At 38.0% G+C, this 14655-nt stretch overlaps 1 protein-coding gene across 2 annotated transcripts in view; it reads right to left on the bottom strand.

Annotated features, from left to right (window-relative positions):
* The window catches only part of LOC124721928 (heat shock 70 kDa protein 14-like), a 146639-nt gene that overhangs the window by 42619 nt on the left and 89365 nt on the right, over window positions 1–14655 (bottom strand). For both annotated transcript variants that reach the window (XM_047247084.1, XM_047247085.1), the window contains exon 5: window positions 8262–8423. In XM_047247084.1, the coding sequence (XP_047103040.1) occupies window positions 8262–8423 (162 nt within the window). The remainder of the gene's footprint in view (window positions 1–8261; window positions 8424–14655) is intronic.

Here is a 14655-nt window from a genome sequence, read left to right as displayed (position 1 = left end):
GCTGATCACCGCCAAGTGATGATGTGGTACACTTCATTGCGCATCATCTGCCCCGATGCCACCCACTCTGACCAGGGGCCCTCCCCACGGGCGCCACCCAGCCACAGCAAAGGCCACCTGGCACGATGGCCATTGCCGGGAGTCCTGATGCCCCAGAGTGACAGGCATATCCTTGGCATATGTTGGGAGTTAACAGCGCAGGCATCAGCAGAGCCATCCCCGTTTTGTCAGGGGGCTACAACCAACAGGGTACATGGTGGCCCCACCACAACGGACTGGCTGCCATGCTGGATATGAGGTGCAAAGAAGTCCCTGGTCATCGTTGGTGCAGAAAGCGACACTGCACAGTGCATGGTGGAAAACACATTCAGGAAGGTTCCTTGCCCAAGATATGGAGGATGAGCTGGACTGCAATGCAACGGCGAGGAAGTGGGCTAAAGATCTCTATAGACAATGGACAGGATAAACCATGTAAGGCGCCCTTCCCCAATTCGCTCACTCTTTGGGAAAATTTTGAAAAATGGAGGTCAAACCCTACAGGGGACCACCCCATAGAGGCCGAAACGTATGAGACTCGTTTTTGTCACCTCTTAGGACAGACAGGAATACCTCGGGCCTATTGTAATCCCTGGACCCGCAGGGGGGAGTGTGTGTAGTGATCGGCCGCATACGGTAGGTCGATTAGATCGCTAACTATCACTAGTAGCTGTTGTAACGTTCATACTGTAAGCAAAGACACATTTTTATCATAGCAGTTCATCAACACATTTCTTTATTCGTTTGAATTTTGTAAATGATAGAATGACGACGGAATAAGAGAGATAATAATTGGAAGTGTAAAACTATGTGAAATGGTGTGATTTACATTTAATATTTTAAAAATTACATTCAAATCCTCTGCTTGTAACTTCTTGTTATGCATATTAGAGTGCACAGGTAAAGGTGGCTGTCAGCAACAAATAAGACAAAGTAGATGAGTGTAGGCTTTCACAGAACACGAACGGGGGAAACTGGAGGACACTTCAGATTTGCATGTTCAAGATGATACATGTAAATAAAGTACAGCTATTAAGAAATGGAAAATGAGACTAAAATCATAAAATATGGATTTATGTGAGGATTAATGGTGTGAGTGGTCACGAAAACAAATCTGTTATCAATAGAGAGACTTTCATTGACAAAGAAACCATGTGATCACAAGGTGTGTAAAGATACTACTAAAGTGCACTGCTATAAATTAACATTATATGCAGCAAGACTATTTTCTAATACTCTTAATATGCTCCTTGTTATTATTATGTATAAAACATTAACTCCAGCAGCTTACTCATGCAGAAATAATATATGAAAAGGAAGATTTGTTACATATATTAAGACAGAACACAAGTTCAAAAACATTAAGGCAAGTAGTTTTTGAAGTGATCAGCATACAGAGAAGTGTATCTGTGAATTATATAGATACCCACAAGGAAATTTTAAACTATTTATAAGGAATCTGGATTCCTTACTGTGCTATCTGTCAGGCAGCAGCAAGCAGTTAATGGTCTGTGGTGACTTCAATGCACATTTTCTAAAGGATCCTGATAGGAAAAATAGGGAACTTTATTTGGATCACACAATTTGATTCCAGTAATTAACTTTCCAACACAGATGGATAAAGACTGTAGGACCCTAATTGGTTTTAAAGCTCAAAGCCAGAAAAATACCGTTTACCCAGTAACAAATGCTCTCTCTGAACATGATGCACTGTTTGTTAGGATAAATTACCTAGTGCCTTACAGTATGGATACACTTAAGTGGAAATCAGAATAATTAATGCCTCCACAACAGATGTTTTTAAGAACAGCTTACAAGAGATAACCTGAGATGAAATTTATGCTGAACCAAATGCTAAATTAAATTTTATCTATTCCATGATAAATTCATTTAATTATTTGAAAATACCTTTCCATATATGCTAATTAGAAAGAATATTAAATGGCCATATGAAAACCATGGATCACTACAGCAATTAAAATATCATCTTCAAGGAAAAGGAAAATGTACCTATTAGCAAGAACAAGTATTGATCCAGCTGTAGTTGCACACAACAAAACTACTCAAAATTACTAAGAAAATTTATTAAAAATTCAAGAAACCTTCACATCACGTCAGAAATCAGTAATTCTGACAACAGACTTGGGGCTTTATGGAATGCAGTGAAACGAGAGACAGGACAACAAGGCACAGGATATCACCACTACTGAACTGAATGGCAGTGATGTAATGATGAGTCACAGGTAGTAAGTACATATAATAATTGGTAGAAAGTATAGGGACAAACAGTTAAAGGGGAAAATCACAGCAGTGTGTTGAAACTCTCATAAAATTCAATCATATGAATGTATTACCAACTTCTCCTTCTGAAATTCAGAAAATTATCCATACTCTTGAAAATAAAAGCTCATCTGGTTTAGATAGTGTTTCCAATACAATATTATAAAGTTTTGTTCCAATATAAAAAGCATGGTCTTATCTGAAATATGTGATGTATCACTAACATAACTCATTTTTCCAAAGAGGCTGAAATATTCTGTTGTCAAACCTCTCTTTAAGAAAGGTGATAAAAAGAGATGTCAGTTCAATAACTACTGACCAGCTTCACTGCTGACACCATTTTCCAAAATGTTTGAGAAAGTGATGTATTCTAGAATATTATCTCACCTTAGCAGCACTGATATCCTCAACGAACCACAGTTTGGGTTTCAGAAGAGTTGCTCTACTGAGAATGCCATTTACATATTCCCTTGCCAAATTTTACGAGCACTAAATAATAAAATAGCGCCATCTGGTATTTTCTGCAACTTATCTAAGGCATCTGATTATGTGAATCGCAGCATTCTCTTAGATAAATTGAAGTTTGTTGGGATTGATGGTATAACCAACCAATCAATGCCATAGCTACACGAAAGACTGCAGAATGTTGTACTTAGTAAGTCTAGCAATATATTCCAGGGATTTAATTTTGGAACTCTTAAAACAGCTTAGTTCAGCTGCATTTGCACTTAGAATCATTGTAAACCTTGGGGAGACAAATCAGTAAGGTGACATATTTTGCATACTTTAATTCAATAATGTCATATGGAATAATGTCCTAGGGTAACTCATCTTTCTTTTGTAAGTCTTCGTTGCTCAAAAATGTGGGGCCAGAATATTATGTAATGTTCACTCATGATCATCTTGAAGACATTTGTTTAATTCTAGCAATACCAACACATTTTTCCCGACAGTTGCCCTAAAAAAATTTTTTTAAACAGAAATATTCATTATTTGTTCTTTACTTGCATCAACAACATACTTTTTAAATACATACTAATATGTAAGTAAGGTCCAGAACCTAAAAATATCTTTTACCAAACTCTTAGTAATATCAACGCACTTTCAGTAATGTGGGCTATCAATGAGTGCTACTTTAAGCCCGCCATAAAAATAATTTAAGAAATGGAAATTTCATCAAGATTTTTATTTACAACATACTACTTAAATAGTTACTGATGTGCAAGTATGGACCTAAACCTGAAAATATTTAGTATGACATTCACTGGAAAAGTGACATCTAATCCTAAGATTTAAATTTTTGGGGTAAGTTTAACTGAAAATCTTAAGGCATTTGCAGAATCTGGTAGAAGAATTCATTAAAAATCTATAAATATTTCTTTTTTAATCTTAAAATATAAAGTAACTGACTAGATTACGATATTTTTATAAGGCGGACATTCCACCAGGACATGAGCAAATGTTTGCAAGGGAATGATACTGCCTACGGGTAAATTAAGAGGGATTTGGAAAAAAAGAGAAGCAGCTGTATGAATATCATGAGCTTAGATGGAGAACCAGTACCAAGCAAACAGGGGAAAGCAGAAATGTGGAAGAAATATATAGATGAGCTATACAAGGGAAATTAAGTTGAAGGCAGTATTATAGAAAGGGGAAAAGGAAGTAGATGAAGATGAGATGGGAGCTATGATACTGCAAGAGTAATTTGACCTAGGACCAAAAGATCTATGCCAAAACAAGGCCCCTGAGGTACATTTTTATCAGTAACATCTGCTGATGTCCTTTTGAGAACCAGTCATGACAAAACTACGCACCCTGGTGTGCAAAATATATGAGACAACAGGCAAAATACCTTCAAACTTCAGGAAGAATAATTCCAATTCCAAAGGAAGTAGTTGCTGACAGGTGTGACTATTACCAAAATATCAGTATAGTAATTCACGGTTGCAAAATACTGAAATTATTTACAAAAGGGAAAAACTGGTAGAAGCCAATACCAGGAAAGATTAATAGCAATTATAAGGGTTGAAGGGCATGAAAGGGAAGAAGTGATTGAGAAGGGAAAGAGACAGGGCTCTAGCCTATCCTTGGTGTTATTCAACTGGTACAATGAGCAAGCAGTGAAGGAAACCAAAGAAAAACTTAGAAATAGTGTTTACGGGTAATCATGCACAGGGCTCAAATTTATGTCACACACTGTCCGTTTTGCTATCAAGATATAATTCCACTGTTTATGCCCTGGTTCCTTCTATCTTTAAATTTATATTTATCAACATTTACTTAGCAAATATTTGGTTACATATCCAGTTATCTTCTGAGCTAATATTTCCCATCATTTCAAAATGGTAAGGATCTGTAACAAGAGTTATGCTATCTTGGTTGATTAAATTGCCTTCCCAGTCTCTCATACATGCTTCTCTTTTCTGGGCACAAGCAACCCATCCTAATGAATTTTATGTACCAGTGCTAAATGGCCTTCCTTGTTGGTGGCTTCTTACCATACTTGGTTCTAAGCATCCATTGAACAGCTGTAGTACACTCGTTTTTGTCGAACTCCAACACACAGAAAACCTGCCACGTTTGGGACTAGCCCTGACTATCGGCAAATTACCAAACTACATGGTATACATGGAAAAAAACCTACAGGGTTTCTCTTCAAGACGACATGTATGATATCTGTACAATGTTTGGTTCTTACGTAATAAATAATTGAAAGTGTTCCCGGACTTTATGTACACCCTGTATTAAAGTTACACAGTTTTTCTCCATTACATTATCTCACATTATAATACATTTCACCATATAAATGCAACCTTGCATGGGTTTGCAATACTAGCATTGACAACTGCTATAGCCAATTTTCTGATCACATCCTAATAATTAACAGTAAACCTCAGTGAAGATTCTTTAAAGAATCTAACACTCATGTATAAAAGAGTTTCAGACTGTATGATTACTCTACAAACGAGTTAATGTGTTAAATATATTTGACATTAAACATGTAAGTGAGAAGAGTTTAGAAAAGATTTGAAATTACGTGTAAAGTTAGTTGGAAGTTGCTAAGTGCTCTCATTCTCAAATTCTGGGTGAATATAGCCTGGACAACTTGCACGCCCTGAGTTACGCTGCCTCAAGATACGTACATCATTTCTAACTATAAGACTTTTATTACTGTGCCCGACTTTTAACATAAGATTTATACCTCTTAATGAGTAAATTATGACAGAATTTTAATGTTTTAAATTTGGTCAATAATTAAATGAAATACTGAAAGTCAAATTTTTGTTGCCCTTGGAAGCCATCAGATAGGCAATCTGTAACTGGAATCATGAACCATATGCCAAATAGTGGGTTAGATGTTTAGTAACACAGTTTACACAACAAACGTAAGACTATAAATACATCTCAATACTGTTTCAAATTGCATCATACATGTATTCTATTTCAAGGCAATTTATACTTTTCATCATCACTGAAAACTCATTAATAAACCCAAGACAATTTACTGTTCTTAATATTACTGTGTGGAGTGTAGCCATGTATGGAAGTGAAACGTGGACAATAAATAGTTCAGACAAGAAGAGAATAGAAGCTTTCGAAATGTGGTGCTACAGAAGAATGCTGAAGATTAGATGGGTAGATCACATATCTAATGAGGAGGGATTGAATAGAATTGGGGAGAAGAGGAGCTTGTGGCACAACTTGACTAGAAGAAGGGATCGATTGGTAGGACATGTTCTGAGACATCGAGGGATCACCAATTTAGTATTGGAGGGCAGTGTGGAGGGTAAAAATCGTAGAGGGAGACCAAGAGATGAATACACTAAACAGATTCAGAAGGATGTAGGCTGCAGTAGGTACTGGGAGATGAAGAAGCTTGCACAGGATAGAGTAGCATGGAGAGCTGCATCAAACCAGTCTCAGGACTGAAGACCACAACAACAATATTACTGTATTTCATACACCACTGGCAGTCTTCTGTAGTGTTTGGAAAAGAATTAACAGTAAAATATTATATTTTCAAAGGAGACAGGTGCATTTTGCACATATTGTCAAAATGACCAACTACTAGGAGCGGGACAACAATCATCACTACACATAATACAAAGTGTGATAAAAAAAGTAATGGGAATTTTTTTATTTCGTGGGCTTCATACATCTGATCTTCAATTTCTTTCCTTTTTTTCTCTTGTTGATACACATGGTCCTGATATATGTTTGGGATTTTCAGCTGTTTTAAATATTTATTTTATTGTTCACAGTCGAAAAGGTTATACGTGTTTTCAGAGTCCCTGGAAAATGTTTTACTTTCGAAAAAGGTGGATCAAAGAATTTACACTAAATTTTAAACAATGGAAACTCCAGGCAGGAATATCCAACATAGGAAAAGATAGACTGCTACTTACTGTTAGTTGCAGACAGGCACAATTAAAAGATGCTTACAAATACGCTTTCAGCAACAGCCTTCATTGCAAAAAGAGACACACACTCCATTCATTCACACAAGCAAGCACACCTCATGAACTACTGACAGCCAACTCCGGCAGCTGGGGTCAGACCTAAGATGCTGGAGTTGGTGGTCATGTGTGCGTGAGGTGTGCTTGCTTGCGTGAATGAATGGTGTGCGTTTCTATTTTTCCAATGAAGGCCATTGCTAAAAGCTTATTTGAGTCTTAACTGTGCCTGTCTCCAATTTAGTGTGTTATCTTTACAGTAAGTAGCAATCTATGTTTTCCCCACATTGTTGCACTAAATTTTGCTTGAAAAATTGAATAAAGTGTAGCACAACATTTGAAATACTGACTGTGGCTTTTGGCAACTCTACTATGAGTAAGACAAGAATTTATGAGGGGTATGAACATTCCAAAGAGGGTTGAGGAGACAAAGACAGTAACCGTTCTGGATGCCCTAGCACATCATTACTTATAAAGTGGAAGTAGTAAAGAAAATGGCTCTGGAAAACCACCAAATCACCATCAGAGACGTTGCTGATGATGTCAGTGTATCCTTTGGCTCATGCCAAGTTTTTTTTTTTTTTTTTTTTTTTTGTGGGTGTTTTGGGAATTAAACGTGAACCAGCAGCAAAGTTTGCTCCAAAATCATGGAATTTTGACCAAAAACGTCGCCACCTAGACTCCACTCAGGAAATGCTGAACAAAGTTGACAACAATCCAGAACTTCTAAATAAGATTAAAACAGGTGACAAAACATGGGTATACGGGTATGACACCAACACCAAGACCCAATCATCCCAATGGAAACTGCCTGAAGAGCCAGGACTGAAAAAAATTCAACAAATTCGATCACATGCCAAGGTTCTTCTCACTGTTTTCTTCAATGACAATTGGATAGTGCATCAAGAGTTCTTGTCTTATGGTTGTACAGTCAATAAGGAACACTACATGTAAGTTAATTGCTGTTTGCATGAAGCAGTCCTAAAAAAACCTGCCAGAACTGTGGCAAAACTACTCGTGGAAATTGCACCACGATAATGCTCCCGTTCACATCTCAATGCTTGATCATGATTTTTTTGGCAAAAGCCAAAAACATTATGTCGCCTCAGCCGCCATACTCACCAAACATGGCCAAATGCAACTTCTTCCTATACCTGAGGTCGATGAGAACAATGAGAGAACGTTGTTTTGCCACCCCTGATGAGATAAAAACAGAATCACTGAAGGAGCTGAACATCATAACGAAAAGTGAATTTCAGAAGCACTTCCAAGATTGGAAAAAGTGCTGGCGTAAGTGTATCATATCTGAGGGGGATTACTTTGAAGCGGAAAAGGCTGATGATTATGAATAAACAAAGATTCTTTAGGAAAATAAAAATTTCCATTACTTTTTGATCACAAATCATACATAGGGTAATTATCAACAGTATTACAATAACACACTGTCAAGAAGAGAGACATCTTGTAATAACAGAGACCAATTGAACTCACTGGTGAAATACTTCGGCGAGGAAGTTGGCAAGTATTTCTGTGAACTTGTCCCCTCCGAAGTTTGCTTTATACACATGGCCTTTCACTGTGTACATTCCTGCACAGCACAATACAACTGTAACATCCATTGTAGCTCCCCCCAGGCGATAAACGAGGCACATCCTGCAGGAGGTATGTAATCATTACTCATAAATTATTTATAAATACAAATTATATAATTACAAACAATGTTATACTAAACAACGATTACTCAATTTCTGGATAAAAAAAAAAACACAAAAAATTAAACCCAGTAATTATTTACAAGAACTGACTAATTTATATATGGGAGTATACAGGTTTGATTCCACATCCTACCATCCAAATTAAGGATTACACAAAATAACAAGGAGAATACATAAATTTTCTCACATGACATCTGTCCTCTAGGTTCTTGAAAGATGCTGTCACCATTAAAACAACATATTTCATTATAACACAGTCCAAGCAGAAACAACTGAATAACACATGCACATATTTCTGTATGTGGTTTCTTTATTTTATCAGATAAAAAGGAAGAAATATAAAAGTTTAACATTTTGTCAACCCAGAACATTAGGAACAGAACATTAGCTCATGAGGAGATGTGAAGGAAATGGCACTGGAATCAAATTATTATTGCATTTCTTTGAAGTGAGAAGAGGAAATCACAGAAAACTTAAATTAAAATGGCCAGGTGGAGATTTGAACCTCACTCATCTTGAAAGTGAGTTCAGATTTTGGTTTGTTATATCAACTCAATTTGAAAAAATTTAAGAGAATCATTTGATGATTACATTTCAATTATGTCCCTTTTTTCAGCTCTCTCTCTCTCTCTCTCTCTCTCTCTCTCAATAAAAGTCTGAAGCATCCACATACCTCACCACCATAAACACACTGAACAATGGATGCCCATACAGGACATGGGGATTTGCACCTGAATTATATTTACATAATTTATATTATATTTATATAATTTATAGGTTTAAGATCATTATCAAGATCTATAACATCTACCACAGTGTCTGCAAACACACTTTGGTTCACATAGATAACATAACCAAATATCTGCATTTTACAGTTCTGAAAAATTACACCCTGTTACTGAATTTTCCTTAGCATAAAATGCAAAAAAGACAGAGCCTCAGAATGTAGAACAGCTGTACAGCCGGTACTAGACTGTCTGCGATTCTAAACTGTTACTTCCGGAGCCAACTAAACCAAACAACCAGAAATGAATGAAGTCATCACCAGCCAATGGCACTGCCCGATAACTATGACCTGCTGCCTTTTCAGGGATTGGGATTCTGTTGTATAGGGGTAATTATAAGGAATGTTACTTACAACCAGTGAGGTGCCAGTATTGTAATTTGGCTGGGAATGACTTCCTATGCATGTGAGTGGTGCCAGCTGTGTGCAGCACAAGACAAAGCAATGGCCACAAAGTGCATCAGTGTTCTGAATAATGCTGGGCTATTATCCTTCATAAGGAATAGTGTAGTTTGTTCTTGTAACCGTGCCTGTGTGTATTGTGGTTGATGCTTTCATTAGAGTGGTGTGTTAAGAGTTTGCACAAATGCCAAAAACAGAAACAATGACAATCCAGGAAATGGATGAACTCTTGGCAAGGCAGTTTGCCGAGCTAAAGGAGATAAATGAAGCTTTGCAAAGAGAGGGAGACTTTTAATAGCGAGAATGAGCATAAACAAGTGGATGTAGTGGAAGCAAAAGCTTTGGTTAGTTCACCTATCCCTTCTCTGGATCCTGTCACAGCTAATCTAGCAACTCCTTTTTCGGATAGGGCAACCGAGGACGTCTCAATGTTCAGTGATGACCTGGAAGCTGCCGCTAGGTTGGGCAGTTGGTCAGACAAGACATCCTTGGATGTGTCTAAATTACAGTTGGTTGTGATGCAAGCAGCATACATCAGTACCATCAAGTGCTGGATAAAGCACAGACATTTAAGCAGCTTAAGAAGGCCCACTAACCACGTTATCGCAAGCAGAATATTGCAAGGCTTTTTTTAGAGAACAGCTTAATGGGTTGTCTCAAAAGTGAAGTGAGTTGGTAGAGGCATTCATAGGCAGAATTAGGAAAATCAATGCTAACTTGTACGAGCTTACACAGAAAGTAGAAGCAGACAGAATTACTCCACAAGAAGAGGAGAACAGGAATCAGATGTGTTTTTAAGAGGACTTCCAGCAGACATGTCAAGGAGAGCGACAATGGAAAACCCGAAGGATTTTGCTGCCACCATTATGGCTGCTAAGCAAGTGGAAGAGATCAATATTGTGGCCTGAGGACAAGATAAGGGTTGTGTGTTTCTTTTTCCACACAAAGGTGAAATGCTACAGCTGTGGACATATGGACCATGTTAAAAAGCAATGCAGAAAACTTCAGTGTTACAAATGTGGGTGGGTACTGACCTTCAGATGATGCGTGTTGCAGAGGTACTGGAATGCAATAACAAGATGGACATGTTGCACTATATTGTGCACTGAAGCCTGGTACATGTGAAGGAAATAGATGGGGATTGTATGGTTTTGGAAAGTGTGGATGATTTTAGCTCTGATAAGTTGAGCTTATAGATTGCAAACTTGGAGATCATGGACGAGTATAATCTGGGTAGGTCGTGTGAGGACCTTTGCCACAACCAGACCATCAACACAATTGCATCATGCGAGAAGGTAAAACAATTTGGAGGGAAGAGATAAGTCAACAATGAAAGTCTTGTTAATATGATTTGTCAACCTGTTCAATACCGGTCAATCACTACCTGCAATACTGGTAACTCGCCATACCATACCAACGGTTAACAATGCTCTAGTGTATAACAAGCCGTACAGGATACCTAGGCAGCTATAACCTATACTGGAAGAATTTATTGATCAACTGCTGGCTGAGGGCAATACTGAAACAAAGTTACAGTCCATGGGCAGCTACCATTGTAATAGTCCTGAAAAAATCATAGAATGGAACAAAAAAGCATAGATTTTGCTGCATGAGCGGTGATGGACAGACATCCTGTACTAAATATAATGGAGATTAGAGAGAACTTAAGTCAATGTAAATACTTCACAATGTGTATGAGGAGTGGTTATCACTGTTGGAAGTGGTTCTGGAAGGGCGGCCAAAGACCACATTTACTGTCCCTTGGAGTCACTATCAATATTTTAGGCTGCCATTTGGTCTGAAGAATGTGCCAGCTATCTCCGAGGCTATTAGTATCCGATGGAGTGCTCAGAGGATTAAAATCAAGACTGTTTTTTATCTCAACAACATAATTGCATTTTCTAAGGATATGGAAGAGCACATGCAATGGTCAGAAGAATTCTTTAAGAGGCTAAATCCAGCACAGTTAACACTCTGTAATGAGAGAAAGATGTGAATATTGACGCACGCCTAACTTCTGCAGAATGTGTTTTCTTACCACCACAAACTACATAGCAGTTTCAATCATTTTTATGGTTCTGTAATTAATAATGGGAATTCATTGAAGAGTTTGCCGAAATTGCTAAGCTATTGAATCATTTGTTGAAAAAAGGTGTGGAATTTCCATAGTCAACTTTTAGACAGCATTTGAAAAATTGAAGGGAGCATTGACAACAAACCTGGTACTGATATTCCCAAACTATGAAGGACAATTTATTCTGTCATGTTTCACTAGGCATGGCCTCCACCTCAGAAGGTATGGGAAGGGGAAGCTGGCAAAGCTTATAGACGACAGTGTAGTGGGTGTTGGTAGGATCACTCATGGAAAAATTCCTGTAGTAGTTGATGTTGAAGCTGCACCTATTTTAGTGTGAAGACAGCTGATATGTATACCTGCTAAAAGGAAGTCCCTCTAACTAAAGGCTTATATTCAGAGGAAGTCATGTTTCCAAGAAGAGAAGGAATTAGCATATTTCATCAAAATATAAAAGGTATTAGAGATAAAGTTAGTGAACTGCTTACAGATGTGATTCTGGAATTATTGGTATACTGGAGTACCACATAATAATTTGACAATTCAGGGGCTTCCTTTACCAGGATACAGATTAGCTGGCTGTTTTTCAAGGAGTTCTTTGTGGGGTGGGGAAGTTGCTTCTTGTTGTTGTGGTCTTCAGTCCTGAGACTGGTTTGATGCAGCTCTCTGTGCTACTCTATCCTGTGCAAGCTTCTTCATCTCCCAGTACCTACTGCAACCTACATCCTTGTCAATCTGCTTAGTGTATTCATCTCTTGGTCTCCCTCTACGATTTTTACCCTCCACGCTGCCCTCCAATACTAAATTGGTGATCCCTTGATGCCTAAGAACATGTCCTACCAACCGATCCCTTCTTCTAGTCAAGTTGTGCCACAAACTTCTCTTCTCCCCAATCCTATTCAACACCTCCTCATTAGATATGTGATCTACCCATCTAATCATAAGCATTCTTCTGTAGCACCACATTTTGAAAGCTTCTGTTCTCTTCTTGTCCAAACTATTTATCGTCCATGTTTCACTTCCTTACATGGCTACACTCCACACAAATACTTTCAGAAACGACTTCCTGACACTTAAATCTATACTCGATGTTAACAAATTTCTCTTCTTCAGAAACGCTTTCCTTGCCATTGCCAGTCTACATTTCATATCCTCTCTACTTCGACCATCATCAGTTATTTTGCTCCCCAAATAGCAAAACTCCTTTACTACTTTAAGTGTCTCATTTCCTAATCTAATACCCTCAGCATCACCCGACTTAATTCGACTACATTCCATTATCCTCATTTTGCTTTTGTTGATATTCATCCTATATCCTCCTTTCAAGACACTATCCATTCCGTTCAACTGCTCTTCCAAGTCCTTTGCTGTCTGTGACAGAATTACAATGTCATCGGCGAACCTCAAAGTTTTTATTACTTCTCCATGGATTTTAATACCTACTCCAAATTTTTCTTTTGTTTCCATCATTGCTTCCTCAATATACAGATTGAATAACATCGGGGAGAGGCTACAACCCTGTCTCACTCCTTTCCCAACCACTGCTTCCCTTTCATGCACCTCAACTCTTATAACTGCCATCTGGTTTCTGTACAGATTGTAAATAACCTTTGGCTCCCTATATTTTACCCCCGCCACCTTTAGAATTTGAAAGAGAGTATTCCAGTCAACATTGTCAAAAGCTTTCTCTAAGTCTACAAATGCTAGAAACGTAGGTTTGCCTTTCCTTAATCTTTCTTTTAAGATAAGACTTAGGGTCAGTATTGGCTCACGTGTTACAATATTTCTACAGAATCCAAACTGATCGTCCCCTAGGTTGGCTTCTACTAGTTTTTTCATTCGTCTGTATAGAATTCGCATTAGTATTTTGCAACCATGACTTATTAAATTGATAGTTCGGTAATTTTCACATCTGTCAACACCTGCTTTCTTTGGGATTGGAATTATTATATTCTTCTTGAAGTCTGAGGGTATTTCGCCTGTCTCATACATTTTGCTCACCAGATGGTAGAGTTTTGTCAGGACTGACTCTCCCAAGGTTGTCAGTAGTTCTAATGGAATGTTATCTACTCCTGGGGCCTTGTTTCGACTTAGGTCTTTCAGTGCTCTGTCAAACTCTTTATGCAGTGTCATATCTCCCATTTGATCTTCATCTACATCCTCTTCCATTTCCATAATATTATCCTCAAGTACATCACCCTTGTATAGACCCTCTATATACTCCTTCCACCTTTCTGCTTTCCCTTCTTTGCTTAGAACTGGGTTACCATCTGAGATCTCAATATTCATACAAGTGGTTCCCTTTTCTCCGAAGGTCTCTTTAATTTTCCTGTAGGCAGTATCTATCTTACCCCTAGTGAGATAAGCCTCTATATCCTTACATTTGTCCTCTAGCCACCACTGCTTAGCCATTTTGCACTTCCTGTCGATCTCATTTTTGAGACGTTTGTATTCCTTTTTGCCTGCTTCATTTACTGCATTTTTATATTTTCGCCTTTCATCAATTAAATTCAATATTTCTTCTGTTACCCAAGGATTTCTACTAGCCCTCGTCTTTTTACCTACTTGATCCTTTGCTGCCTTCACTACTTCATCCCTCAAAGCTACCCATTCTTCTTCTACTGTATTTCTTTCCCCCATTCCTACCATTTGTTCTTACGCTCACCCTGAAACACTGTGCAACCTCTGGTTTAGTCAGTTTATCTAGGTCCCATCTCCTTAAATTCTCACCTTTTTGCAGTTTTTTCAGTTTTAATCTACAGTTCATAACCAATACATTGTGGTCAGAGCCCACATCTGCCCCTGGAAATGTCTTACAATTTAAAACCTGGTTCCTAAATCTCTGTCTTACCATTACATAATCTATCTGAAATCTGTCCGTTTCTCCGGCTTCTTCCATGTATACAACCT

Source organism: Schistocerca piceifrons, chromosome X, assembly GCF_021461385.2.
Source record: "Schistocerca piceifrons isolate TAMUIC-IGC-003096 chromosome X, iqSchPice1.1, whole genome shotgun sequence".
NCBI classification, from domain to species: Eukaryota; Metazoa; Arthropoda; class Insecta; order Orthoptera; family Acrididae; genus Schistocerca; species Schistocerca piceifrons.
Note: the sequence above shows the minus strand (reverse complement) of the source record. Positions and strands in the feature narration are given on the sequence as shown.